At 39.8% G+C, this 13,299-nt stretch overlaps 1 protein-coding gene across 4 annotated transcripts in view; it reads left to right on the top strand.

Moving 5' to 3' along the window:
• Znf148 (zinc finger protein 148) overlaps positions 1 to 13,299 on the top strand; it is a 121,600-nt gene that overhangs the window by 82,811 nt on the left and 25,490 nt on the right. For all 4 annotated transcript variants that reach the window (XM_057764006.1, XM_057764003.1, XM_057764004.1 and 1 more), the window contains 2 exons: positions 5,050 to 5,173; positions 6,462 to 6,545. In XM_057764006.1, the coding sequence (XP_057619989.1) occupies positions 5,050 to 5,173; positions 6,462 to 6,545 (208 nt within the window). The remainder of the gene's footprint in view (positions 1 to 5,049; positions 5,174 to 6,461; positions 6,546 to 13,299) is intronic.

The raw sequence follows: 13,299 nt of genomic DNA, 5'->3' as shown, positions 1-13,299 counted from the left end.
GTGGAGAAATTGTTTTTCTTAGAGGTGAACCATTAAGAAGATTCTGATAGTGAGAAGAGGCCATCTTTTAGAGGCTATCACCTGCTTGTTTGCACTCGGGGGTGACTGTCAGGACCCATATGGTAGACGGAGCAAACTAACATCCCCCCATATACAAGTCTTTTAAACCCTCAAGGCCAGTATGACGAATATGAGTCAAAGACCATTCTTATGACATAGTGAGTTTCATATTCTGACACTGGTAAAGCTTACTATTTGAAAATAAAAGTTGCTAATAAGTAAAATGTGGTATCGAGACAGTAAAATCCTGAAGAAGGAGACTGAATGTGAGGACTGGCTCTGACCAGCGTAATCAGATGACTTTTACTCCGCCATTGTTTCAGAGAAGGAAGAAAATTCTTTTTGGCAGGGGGTTTCAAGACAGGGCTTCTTGGTGTAGCCCTGGTACTCACTCTGTAGACCAGGCTAGCCTTGAACTCAGAGATCCACCTACCTCTGCCTCCTGAGTGCTGGGCTTAAAGGCGTGCGCCACCACCGCGTGGCAGGAAGAAAATCTTGAAAGTCTCTTTCACACCCTCAGTTGTAAGTAAACCTCTCATAATTGGTGAGGGTTTAAATCAGTGGTTCTCAACTTTTCTAATGCTGTGACCCCTTAATACAGTTCCTCATGTTGTGGTGACCTCCAACTATAAAATTTCCTTGCTACTTCAAAACTGTAATTTTGCTGCTGTTATGATTGTAATGCAAATTTCTAATATGCAGGATATCTGATATGCAACCCCTGCAAAAGGGTCTTTCTACCCCAAAGGAGTTGTGACCCACAAGTGGAGAACCATTGGTTTAGATCATCTCTAAGTTCTCTAGGGTTTGAATGGCTTAAACACTGATGTCAGTTAATGTTGAAAGGTGCCATAAAGTCCATAGTCATTAGATAAAATATGAATGGATAATTTTAGTGGTATGCACATACAATGTGAAAAGCCATGTTTGTCTTTTGAGAAGAACCTTTTCTCATGGAGGAGTGTGATTGATCCCGGAGTGAAGTCTCTCAATTGAATAAGCAGAGTTTAGACCTTTGCTTGGTTAAAAAGTGGTGTATTACTAAGAGAGCCCTCCTCACTCCTAAGGCCCCTCCCACTCTCCATGTGCGTGTATGTAATAAATATATAAATAAGTATATGTGGTTCTAGCTAGAAATAAATTTGTCTCAAAATAAAAATAAATGGTGAACCATGAGATTAGGGACACAGAATAGCTAGGAAATTTCATAAGATACCAAATAGTATTTTTTTTTTCTGTAAAATCTTACTTTAACTCTGTTAGACAAATATGAAACTCACAAGAGTTGGTGGATGTTTAGGTTACTGCTAATTTGTTCTCTTGGTAAGAGGAGAGCCTGACTTGCTCAGTCTGTGTAATACACTGATTGTGCTGAAGTAGTGGTGATAGGAGGAAGCTCAAGCTGCTGCTCTGAGAGTCGAGCTTGAAGGAGCACACCTGTAATTCCAAGCTTGGGACGCTGGACTCTGAACATGCTTGCCAGCAAAACAGAATCCCTAACCAAAACTAAAAACTGCTGTTTCCTATGTCCTAGGAATTAAAACATTAACTAACCTCCAGCTTCTTCTGCTGTCATGGTGATCATATGTCGAGTGGCGGGAAAGCAAAGCAAAAATATTTTTTGCCACTAATAACAAGCAAGACAGCTAATCTTTAGGGTAAATGTCTCAAATCATTGGATCACAAAACTTAAAAAGATCCTGAAATGGTGTAAACAAGAATAAGCCAAATCGGCTAGAGAGATGGCATAGCAGTTAGGAGCATTAACTGTGGAGAACCTGAGTTCAGTTCCCAGCAACCACACGCAGCTCACAGCCATCCATAATGGGGTCTGATGCCCTCTTCTGGCATGCATGCATACATGCAGATAGAGCACTCATTCATAAAATACATAAATAAATAAAAGCTTTATAAAAAGGATAAGTCAAGTGTATACTGAGGAAGACAGTTTGGCAGAATTAGTGTGCTGTTCCTTCCATGCCTGTACTTTGTCTTGGAATGCTCTCCCTTCTATAGTACCTAGTCAGTGGATGATCTGAAGGCCACTACATGGACAAGTACATTTTTAGAAAACTTTTTGTTTTGTTTGTTTTTGTTTAAAGAATGAAGTATTAAGTTGTGAGGGCTATTTGGTATGGGTAGCAGACAGCTAACTGTGTCAGTGATAGGTGCAGAATCCACTGTGCCCCAAACTCCACGTTTGGATATTGGGATTATAGCAGTGAATGAAACAGGCAAGTTTGTGTGGATACATTTCAAACAGATTGCAAATAGGAAAAGCCATTGATGCTTGTTTGTGGCAAGGTGGATTTTACTCTAACCCTGTAAACAAAAATATGTGTTACATTGGCCTCACAAAGGAAAAGAAAATTTAAAATGTCTGAGAATTTGATATTTGCACTTGAACTTATAAATATGATGGATTGGTTTTAGTGTGTTTGCCATAATAGTAGTGGTGTGTGTTTCATCTATATAATTCTACCTTGAATTAAGACTTGAATGAAGATAGCATGATGACTTCCAGTGCTGAAAATAATTACCTAGAACTCCTAACTGTCCATAAAGGGTTATATCCGCTTCTCAGAATGCAGCATAGGCCAGAGCTATGCCTACAAGACCTTTTCTCCCCGTTGCTATGCTGTAGAAAGCCATTGAACTGCCATGGCTTTTGGCACTCAGATCTTATTTTTATCAACCTGTGTGAAAAGCAGAAAGCCTGGTATTATCATCTTATTTATTATATGTAATACTTAGCATCATTTTTTTTTGCATATTTGAATCCTATTTTAAGAGGGTTTGTGTATTTTCTTTTTGTACAACGTTAATTTACATTATTATTATGTGACTTAGAGGAACTGAAAAAAAATTGAAACCTGACTGGCCAGAAATCAGACTTTTATTCTCACTGTCTGTTCAGGAAGCTGTGACATCCACTTCCAATCTCCTGCCAAATGTGTCCCTTCTGTGTGTTGGGTGCATAGACTTGAAGCATTGTTGACCATGTTGGCAATTTGCCCAGAACCCAAATATCCTTATAATTTGCATATTGATTATCATTGATTTGCATGTACTATAGGCTGAACTGTCTCCCTGAATTTAAAGTAAAAAGATACTTCAAAGATTAAAGTCATTTTTTCCTTTACTACTTCTCTTTTCTAGGCTGAAGAAGGGATCATAGTTGTGTTTGTAGGCCCTAAGCAGTATCCACAGTCCTTTGTATTTTCTTAAGATGCTGTCCAGATCTCTCTTTCCTATGTTAGACAATCTGTTGCCTGCCTGCCTCCCTCCCGTGTTTAGAGGTGAAGTGTTGAGTTGTAACACGGGTCCCTCTACATAGCCCTGGATGTTCTGGAACTCTCTGTGAAGACCAGGTTGGCCCTGGACTCAGAGAGATCCACTCGCATCGGCATTTGAGTGCTGGTTAGTGCGCCACCAGTCTTAGCTTACTTTCTGTAGGCTTTCACCTCCCAGCTCTGGCTCATGCCTCCTGATCTGGTCCTGTCTTTCCCTCTTTTCGGCCTCAAGTTCTTGCTATGTAGCCCTTGGACTCTCTGTCCTCCTGCTTCAGGCTCCTCATCTCCATGACATCTGACACTCTCTTTTAGTTTTCTATGCTTTTTCACATCATATTCTGCCACTTTCCTCTCTCCTCGGTAATGATGAAAAAAAATTGCTTTTTCTTATCACTCTGCTGTGTGTCTAACGGATAAAATGCTCACGCTGAGTTAGTTGTTGGTAAGGTAGAATTCACGAGATTGAAGGTGAGCTTTTCTTGGTAACTGTCCAGCCCATACTCACAGTGTTCTTAATTGCAAGATATTCAGGATGGTTAAGCTGGTTTCTTTTCTCCTGTCTTCCCACTCGTTTATCTGATGAGTGTTTTAGGACATGTTCAGCAGTGCTAGCTCTACAGTACCTTAGAGGTGCTAGATGAGACAAAGTACTGAGAAACTTCATTTTTTCGTTTTTAAAAAATAAGAAAATAATAACAGGTAAACTCTTACCTGACTCAAAAAATGTTTTAAGTCAGTACAGTCTATCCATTATTTTATGTGCTCAGTTCATCATCCTTTTTAATATGTAGTTATTAAACATATACAAATAAACATATTCATATATACACGTGGACACTATATTTAGATAGATAATATGGCTAGATGCTGTCTCTCTAGATAGTGTCCTTTTGTATAAAAAATTATGCTATGGGTTCTGAACCTTTTGTGTTGAACAAATCCTGATGTTTATTTTATTCAAGTAGATAGAATTTCTCTATTTACAATCATATAGAATTAAGAAATCAGAAAGCGTGAGCAAAGAACTGTGCGGCTTGAGCATATTAAAAGCTTAGTAGCAAGTTGTGCCGCATTGATGTTGGGAAGGACTCCTGAAAGTGGGATCAGCTTTGTGTAATAGGAGACTTCTGCTTGCCTTGTTGAATATTTTGTGGTAAGGCCAAAATGAACTGTGTCAGTGACTGTAAAACATTTCTGTAGGAGGTTCCATGGACTAAACACTTCTACTTTGTGGCCCAGTGTGTACAAATATCTGAAAAATGTTAATAAAATGTTTGCTCTTTAGTGGGCAAAAAAAAAAAAAAAAAAAAAAAAGAATTAAGTTGTATTGGTTTTCTGTGCTTTAGTTATTCTTAGTAATTGATTGATACCTGACTTTTCTCTCTGCATACCAGAGAATTTGAAATTGAAAATCAAACTGTGCTTATTCTAGCAGCCCCTTATGGGAACACTCGGGCTCTGTGGCCATCAGCATGACCACGGAGGTGGCAAGTGCTTCAGGGTTTATACTGCCTTTATCCAATCTAAGTACACCGTACTTTCCTGCATTAAAGGTGCTGCTATTCTAATCTTTTCCAGATTATTTCTGAAGAATTTACAAGCTCCAGTGACCATTGCTTATACTGTCCTTTTAAAACGTAGTATTTATTTACATTTTAAAAACTTTCTTTTGTTTTTGCCTTTTTTTTTAAACTAGATCCTTACAATAAATGAGGATGGATCACTTGGTTTGAAAACCCCTAAATCTCACGTTTGTGAGCACTGCAATGCTGCCTTTAGAACGAACTATCACTTACAGAGACATGTCTTCATTCATACAGGTATTGAACAAAAGTGGGCTTGTGGCCATTAAAATTATTATCATTGTTATTTTTATCTTCCTATAAATATCACCCAGTCTTAAGAACCTAGCTAACTTGGCATTGTCAATCAGAATTTGTAGATAGACTATCAGGAGGAAAGCAAGAAAGACTTAAAATGAGAAGATAATTAGCACACACACACACACACACACATATATATATATATATATATATATATATATACATTTAATAGTCTTAATTGGGTACTTACTTGCCTTAAAACACTCTCTTTAACTAGAGAAACTGCTTAAGAATGTATTAAGAACCTGTCACCCTCCTCTTTCTGTGCCAGGTGTATGACCAGCACAGGAAATCAGATATTAGAAATGATAGCTAACAAAAGTAGAAGTTAAAAATTCTGAAATTGTTGAAAATAGAACTGAAGATTGATTCCACACCTTTGGAGAAGCTGCTGGAAATGTTAGATGACTTGGTGGGTAAAGGAGAGGGCAGTGAGGGAGAGTAGAAGAACCAGGACAGTGCGGTGATGGCCAGAAGCCAAAGCAAAGGAGATGCAAGGAGGCTGTTAGGAGTGCCCTGCCCTCAGAGGACAGAGGGTGTGGGGAAGGTTCTGCTGTGGAGCGAACACCAGGAATCACCTCTGTGAAGGTCTGGCCACAGTGGGTGGGAAGGCATTTAAGACTTGAGACTGCTCTTGTAAGGTGTGGTGGGAGGTTGTCAAGGAGCATTGCAGCACCGAAGCAAGGCTTCCTGGTGGAACAGACCACCAGCACTCTGAGATGAAGCCGGGCTCCAGCAGAGAGGGACTGTTTCCAAGCATGGGTTTCTCTCAAGGGTGTTTATACACTCGTGAACTCTGTGAAGAAAATAGGTAAAAGGGCAGAGAGGGATGGGATGGTCAGTCCTGGAGAACAGGGCAGGCATGACTTCAGATAGGAAGAGGAGATAACGCCAACACCTGAGGTGTCCTAGAGAGTGCTTTCTTACCTTGTGTATACTGTTCATTTTCTTTTTTATTAGATTCTTTCTTTTTTTTATTAGAAGGCTGTAAATCAGGTTTTATTTTTGTATGATTATGGAATGTAAAAATTTAAATTCTATAGGAAATTTTTGAGAGAAAATAGAACTGTTAATGAAAAATGTTTGTGTTTTTTTTTTTTTTTTAAATCTTATGGGTGTTTTAGAATTTTTCAAAATTTGGGCTTCTAAGACTTATCCTCAGAAGTAGTGACTTAAAATGTTGTTTTATTCATTAACTAATGTATGGATGTCAAATTATTTTAAGGCGAAAAACCGTTTCAATGTAGTCAGTGTGACATGCGTTTCATTCAGAAGTACCTGCTTCAGAGACACGAGAAGATCCATACCGGTGAGTGTATCCTCCCTAAGATGGTTGACATCACATCAGACGGAGGGAGGGAAAGTGCCCAATAAGGCTCATGGCCTTTACCACCCTAGTCATTCTTTTTGCTTAAAACCATAAATTTCGGCTGCCCCTTTTCTCTCTTGGTAAAGCACTATTGTTATCTAGGCTTCAATGTTCTGTCCCAATGAATTCCTTTGAAATAGTTTCATAATAACATAAATTACATATAAGGAGAAAACGTTCCTGAAATAACTGTTTCTTGAGCTAAGTAAAATTATCACTCATACCAATTAGCTTGTGGACAGTTGAATGGTTTGGAACACTGTGTGTTGCCCTTTATATGGCTTACTATGTCAAGAAAGTGACAACTGCCACTGTCTCCATCAGTGTTAATGATTTACAAACAAGTATTTTGGAAGATCACTTTTTAGTTTACGTGTTAAAATTTTAAGTCTCATTTTAAAGCAAGTGTATTTTTTTTAATAAATGTAAAATCAAGTTTTATAAGTGACTTGATTTGGCAGATTGTTGGCTTTTCTCCTTTGATATCCCTAAGCATTGTAAAAGATGTTTCTTTGAAATTGATTAAAAGTTTTTGGGGGACTAGAGAGAGCATGCGCAGCGCAAAGTTGGTATGTCTGTAGAGTTTTATATTTCAATGGAATTGAGAATGATGATGAAAATACACTAACAGTGAAAAGGTTAAGTTCTTTAGATTTCTCTGGAGTACTACTCAGTTAAGTACCTGCCCCAGTGTTATTTTGATGTAGTTTCATAGTGCATGCAGAATTTGTGAACTGGGGTCATCCTTTGACACACTCTGCCCGATAGAAACAGCCTTCATTGTCAGTAACTTTCCTGCATCTCTGTTGCCGCCAGAAAGAAGCCTGAAGAGGCTGCTGTGCTGCATTCGTGAATGCATGTCTGTCTGCATTCGTGAATGCATGTCTGTCTGCATTTGTAGTTTTATTTTGAGAAAGGGTCTTGCTCTGTGTCTAAGATGGCCTGGATCTCAAGTCTGTCCTTATGCCTCAGCCTCCTGAGTGCTGTATTATCATGCCTGGGTGGATGGTCTACTCTTTAAAATAACTGTTTTGTATATCACTTTCATATATACAGTAAAGAAAGTGTGCAGATTTTTATGTGACTTAATACTTAAATTGAAATTTCAATGCAGTAATAAAACCATCAGATAAAAAGTGAAAGTACTTAAATATTATATGTGTTTGTTAGATTTTGATGATTTATTCATTCAACTAGTGATTGATCCTCCAATGTTTTTCAGGTACTAGGTATACACAGACTGTATGGAAGGGCCTTCTGTTTTCTTTTGTTTTGGAGATAAGAGACATATAAATAAGCATAACAATTAACTGTTGTAGGTTTCTTGAGTTACTCAGGGAAAGCCTTAGAAAAGCCACTGAGGCCAAGTTAAAAATCTGTGTGTATGAATGAATGGATGAATGGAATCTGAAAAATGAGACATGTTTATTCTTATGTCACTTGACATACTCACAGCGGTGAACTCTTAAGGCCCTAGTCACAGTCTCTATGTAGTAGCTCTGTCCTGTCCTAGTTTTACTCCTGACAGAACAACCTAGGGGAAACCATTTATTCTAGCTTACAGTTCCAGGCTGCAGCCTTCAGAGGCAAGACAAGGCAGCTAGAGAACGAGTGCGTGCATCCTGGTTCACACTCTTCTCTCGGATCCTCATGGAATGGAGCTCCTCACTTTAGGCTGGATCTTACCACAGCAGTTAATATAATTAAGACAGTCCTCCCACAGACACGCTCACAGACCAACCAGGTCATTCTAAAGTGTATTACATTGACTATTACAACTAAGTCAGACTTACTGATTGAAAACGCTTGTACTATGCTGGGGGGGCATTTTGGATTTGAGTATGATGAGTAGTTTATTGAGAATTTACTAAATATCAGGTGCTATCATTTAGTCCTCACATGAGTTTTGAAAGGCAGGGGTATTAGCATCCCCATTTTGTCAATCAGAAATGTACTGGAACGTGAAGAGAAGCTGAGGACTTCCTTAACTTTCTACAGTCTAGTAAATGATGTTGCCCAGACTACAGCTCAGGCTCTGTCACTAGAGACCAAGATGCAATCACTTAGCAAAATGAGCCAGGAAATAGAAATACAGCTTTGGGCTTTTTGAGTTTTTCTTCCTGTCACTCAGCCAGTTATGACTTAGCTTCTCTGTATGCTTAGTAACATCTGAAAGGAATGGAAAGCAAAGGCCAGAGTCCTCATGTTACAAAAACAGCTTAGAAGAACATAACTCCAGAGGAATCACAGCAAGGCAGAGTCACTAGGATTCCTGCTCAGAGCTCTCCCTCCCTCCCTTCTCCCTCCCCCTTTCCTCCTCCCTCCCTCCAACCTTCCCTCCCTCCCTCTTTCTTTCTCTCTCCACATGTGTGCTACAGTACATACCTAGACATTAGAGAACAACTTTCCAGAGTTGCTTTCTTGTGTTCCATCTTGTTTTTAGGCGGCCCTCTTCTATTTCTGCTGCTGTGCTTTGTGTTCCAGGCTATTGTTCCCCTCCCGTAGGAGGACAGGGATTACAGGAGTATACTGCTGCATCTGGCTTTTGTGGGGTTTGGGGAGTCTGAACTCAGGATTCCAGGCTTGCCTTGCAAACACCCACTGAGCCATCTCCAGCTCCAGAAGTTTCTTCTGAAGACTCTGCTTTGTTCTGTTATCTTTCCCCTTGCCAGTTCCCCATCACATTTCCTATCAGGAATTAATAAAAGGGGAATCAATTTCCCTTCTTTAGTTAGTTTAAATGTTTTAAAAACATTTAAAGACAGAAAAATACTTGTGTCTTCAAATCAGATTGCCTATTTTGGAATACATAAGAAAAATACTTTATGCTCTAATGTTCTACTCTGCTTTTGTTGGCTGTAATAAACACCACAACCAAAAGTGACTTGGAGAGGAATAAGTTTATTGAACTTTATAGGTTACAGGCCCTAATCCAGGGAGGTTAGGCCAGTAGCTTAAGGCAGAAACCTGGAGTCAGGAACCAATGCAGAGACCATGAAGGAATAATGTTTACTGGCTTGTTTCCTCTGGCTTGTTCAGCCACTTTCTATACAGCCCACACCTGCCCAAGGGTGGCACTGCCCACAGTGGGCTAAACCCTCCAGGCTCAGTCAGCAATCAAGGAAGTGCCCACAGGCCAGTTTAATGGAGGTAGGTCCTCAGGTGAGATTCCCTCTCACCAGTTATGTTTAGGTTTGTATCAAGTTTACAAAAACTATGACATAAGCTTATGTGCTTTTCAAATGTTGATCAAGGAATGAGTTACCCGAGGTCAGCTGATGTGGGGTAGTGCAGTGGAGTGCACCGTCAGTTTTTGTTTGCAGAGACAGGGTTTCTCTGTATAGCCCTGGCTGTCCTGGAACTCAGTTTGTGTTTTGTAGACCAGACTGAACTTGAACTCAAAGATTCACTTACCTCTGCCTCCAGAGTGCTGGAATTAAAGGCATGTGCCACCAAGTCTGGTTCTGAAGCATCGATCTTTCGAGACTCCTTCTTTGCAGCCTTTGGCATCCTGGTAGCCCTCCTTACATCGCTCCTCCTGTTTCCTCACTGCCTTTCCCATTCTCTCCCATTTCTCCATTTGCAACATGAATAAAAATGTTACTGGCTTGGCTGATTTGACAAACACTTCGATATTTTCTGGGACTCTTAAAAGCCAAGACTATAGCTGGATTTGCTTTTCTATTTCAAACATTTTAACCTGCCCTGGACTGGTTATCATTCAAGCCTATTTCTAATACTGGGCTTGTCTGTTCAGCAAGGGGAAAATACTTTGTCATCTAGAAACTAATCCCAGAAATTTTGGTCCTTCTTGACTAGAACCCTGAAAGCTTATGATAATGAGTTTCCTTGGTGATTTGGAACTCCTGCTTGGGCATATGCTTCCATGATACTGCCACTGTCCTGTCCCTGCTGGCTTTACTTTTTGTAAGGTGCCTTTTCCTTTGCTTTCACACAGAATCTGTAGAACAGGATGGAAAAGTGTGTGACGACTGTGGTCTTTTCAAGACAGTCCAGTCTGTTCACCATGGAGAGGAGGGATGGGAGAGGAGGAATCTTATGTAACAATTTTTAATATTTTCTAAATTTCTTTAGTAAGTTACAGAATATCTCTTCTGATATTTAGTTTTAGCAAAGTATGGCTACCTTTTATAGTGGAAGCAGTTTATTTCAGTAAAAATTGCATGAAGCCATGTCTGTTTATAGGGAAGTTGATATAAATACCCCCTTCCAAATTACAAAATTTTTGAAAAAAGTAATTATTGAGAATTATGTTTATTGACTAGGTTTGTTATTTCCGGGGCTGGTGAGCTGGCTCGAGTGGGTTAAAGCAGCTACTGTGAGCCAAGCCTGACACTGTTCCGTCCCTGGGACCTACATGGTGTGTGTGTGTGTGGGGGGTGATTCCATAGGTTGTCCTCTGACCACACATTTGCTGTGGTGTATGTGGTTCACCCCAAATAAATAATAAATAAATAAATGTAATATAATATTTTAAAATTGTGGTATTCTTGCACATATTTTTTAATGAATACAGTAAGTAGATGTGATGACACATCTCTGATCCTATCACTTGGGAGGTGGAGTCAGAAGCAGGAATTCAAAGCCGCCCTTAACTCTACAGTAAGTTCAAGGCCAGTCTGAAGATATTCTTTATAAACAAAACAAACAAAAATATTTAAGAAACATTGGAAAATGTTGATCCACTTCTTGACGATGACACATTAACAAGCATGGTAAGTAGTTGGGCTGTGTGAGACCCTGTAACAAAAACAGAATAACAGAACTTACCAGTGGCTTGGGAGAAACAGGTACGACACCCAAGCCTAGGGAGCAGCTTAGGAACGTAAGCCGTCGCTTAACTTGGGCTGTGCACACATTTTCTGACAATGCCCTTGGTAGTCTGAGCCCCTCACCTGCCTGTCCTGTCCACGTGCACCTGCAGTTCTAACAGTACCTTGTAGGAAGGAAGGCTTGCTTATTCATCCCGGCCACCCAGAACCGAAATAATCACACAGAAACTGAATTGATTAAATTACTGCTTGGCCCATTAACTCTAGCTATTATTGGCTAACTCTTACATCCTAATTTGACCCATTTCTATTAATCTGTATATCACCATGAGGCTGTGGCCTACCAGCAAAGTCTCTGGAGGCTCCATGGAGTCTCTCCCACTCTTCCTTCTTCCTCCTAGCATTCCGTTTAGTTTTGCCCACCTACCTAAGTTCTGCCCTATCAATAGGCCCAAAGCAATTTCTTTATTCCTTAATGGTAATCACAGCCTACAGTGGTAAATCCCACATCAGTACCTAGCAGGCTTCCCACACACAAACCTACACCAAGCAGCACCCACTCCAACCAAGTGTCTCATGTAGCCTATACAGGCCTCATGTGCACCATGTAGTCAATGAGGACCTTAAAATTCTGATCTTCCTGCCTCCACCTGTAGAGTCCTGGTCTTGGAAACATGTGCTAGCATACCCGGTTTTATGGGGTATAGGAAAATGAGTCCAGTAGCCCACAGTTGCTGTATTGGGGATATTATCTCATCCTATCCTCAAAGCAGTCCTCGGCAACAAAGGGTATTCCTGTTTTACAAATAAAGAAACCTAAGTTTTAAGGCAATGTTAGTCATTTGCTCTAATATATGCAGCTGGTTAATGACATCAGCCAGCTCTTCTGCGTTCATGCTGTTAACTAGTTGCTATTGAAAGGGTACATCAAGCTCAAAGGAAAATTTGAATTGGCAACTTTTGCTTCTAACAATAAAGGCTTATTTTTGTTCATTCAAGAACACTGGCACTCCTGCATCTGGCTTATAGCCTATGGGTAATTGGGTGTGCTTGCCTAAAATGAAGTCTGTGGAGCAGATTGTATCCAGGATGGAGTGAACAGAGGCAGACAGGATGGAGAAAGGGTGTAAATGATTAGTGGGTAGAGGAGAGATGAGAAGATAAGAAAGATTGATTTTAGAGTTATATTGGCTAATCTTGATGTTAAGTTATTAAGTATTGGTTTTCTTCTGTGTTATAAAGCATGGAGCATTGAATTACTATGTTAGAAGAACAGTGGAAATTATGACGCTATATGGGGTATTTTGTTGTTTGTAACTAACATGAGATTTTAATATTTAAGATTTTCCTTGTAATTTATTCAGATAGTTGGAAATGAGTTAACCGTATTTATCTTTAGACACACAGAAATATTTCTTTCAAAACAATAAGACAACGTTGCTAAACCTCAGAGGTGTAATATTGCCTCAGTTTGAAAATTAGAAAAGGCTTAGAAACCACAGGTCATTATAGCAAAACAGGAAAGGAAAGTGATATTTCTGGGAGCTTAGGTCTTTGCCATGTTTGAGTGGTATTGAAAGCCCCCATTTTCAGAAGAAAAAAAACGCTGTGCAAATTTCTCAGATTTAATAAATAGCACGTGTTTTGTAGTCACTTCTGACCACAGCAGCAGCTCTAGAGACCAGTGTCTGTCAGTACAATTCTGACTATAACAGCAGCTCTAGAGACCAGTGTCGGGTACAATTCTGACCACAGCAGCAGCTCTAGAGACCAGTGTCGGTATGATACACGCTTCTCCCTCGTGAGCGCAGATGTTTGGAGACCTCTCAGACTTCCATATTTGAAGTTACCTTTCTCATAGCTGTTGTTTACTGTGTCAAAGCCTGGATTAAGTAAGTCAT

Source organism: Chionomys nivalis, chromosome 3 (assembly GCF_950005125.1).
Source record: "Chionomys nivalis chromosome 3, mChiNiv1.1, whole genome shotgun sequence".
In the NCBI taxonomy this organism is placed as follows: Eukaryota; Metazoa; Chordata; class Mammalia; order Rodentia; family Cricetidae; genus Chionomys; species Chionomys nivalis.
This window is presented reverse-complemented; position numbering and strand designations above follow the sequence as displayed.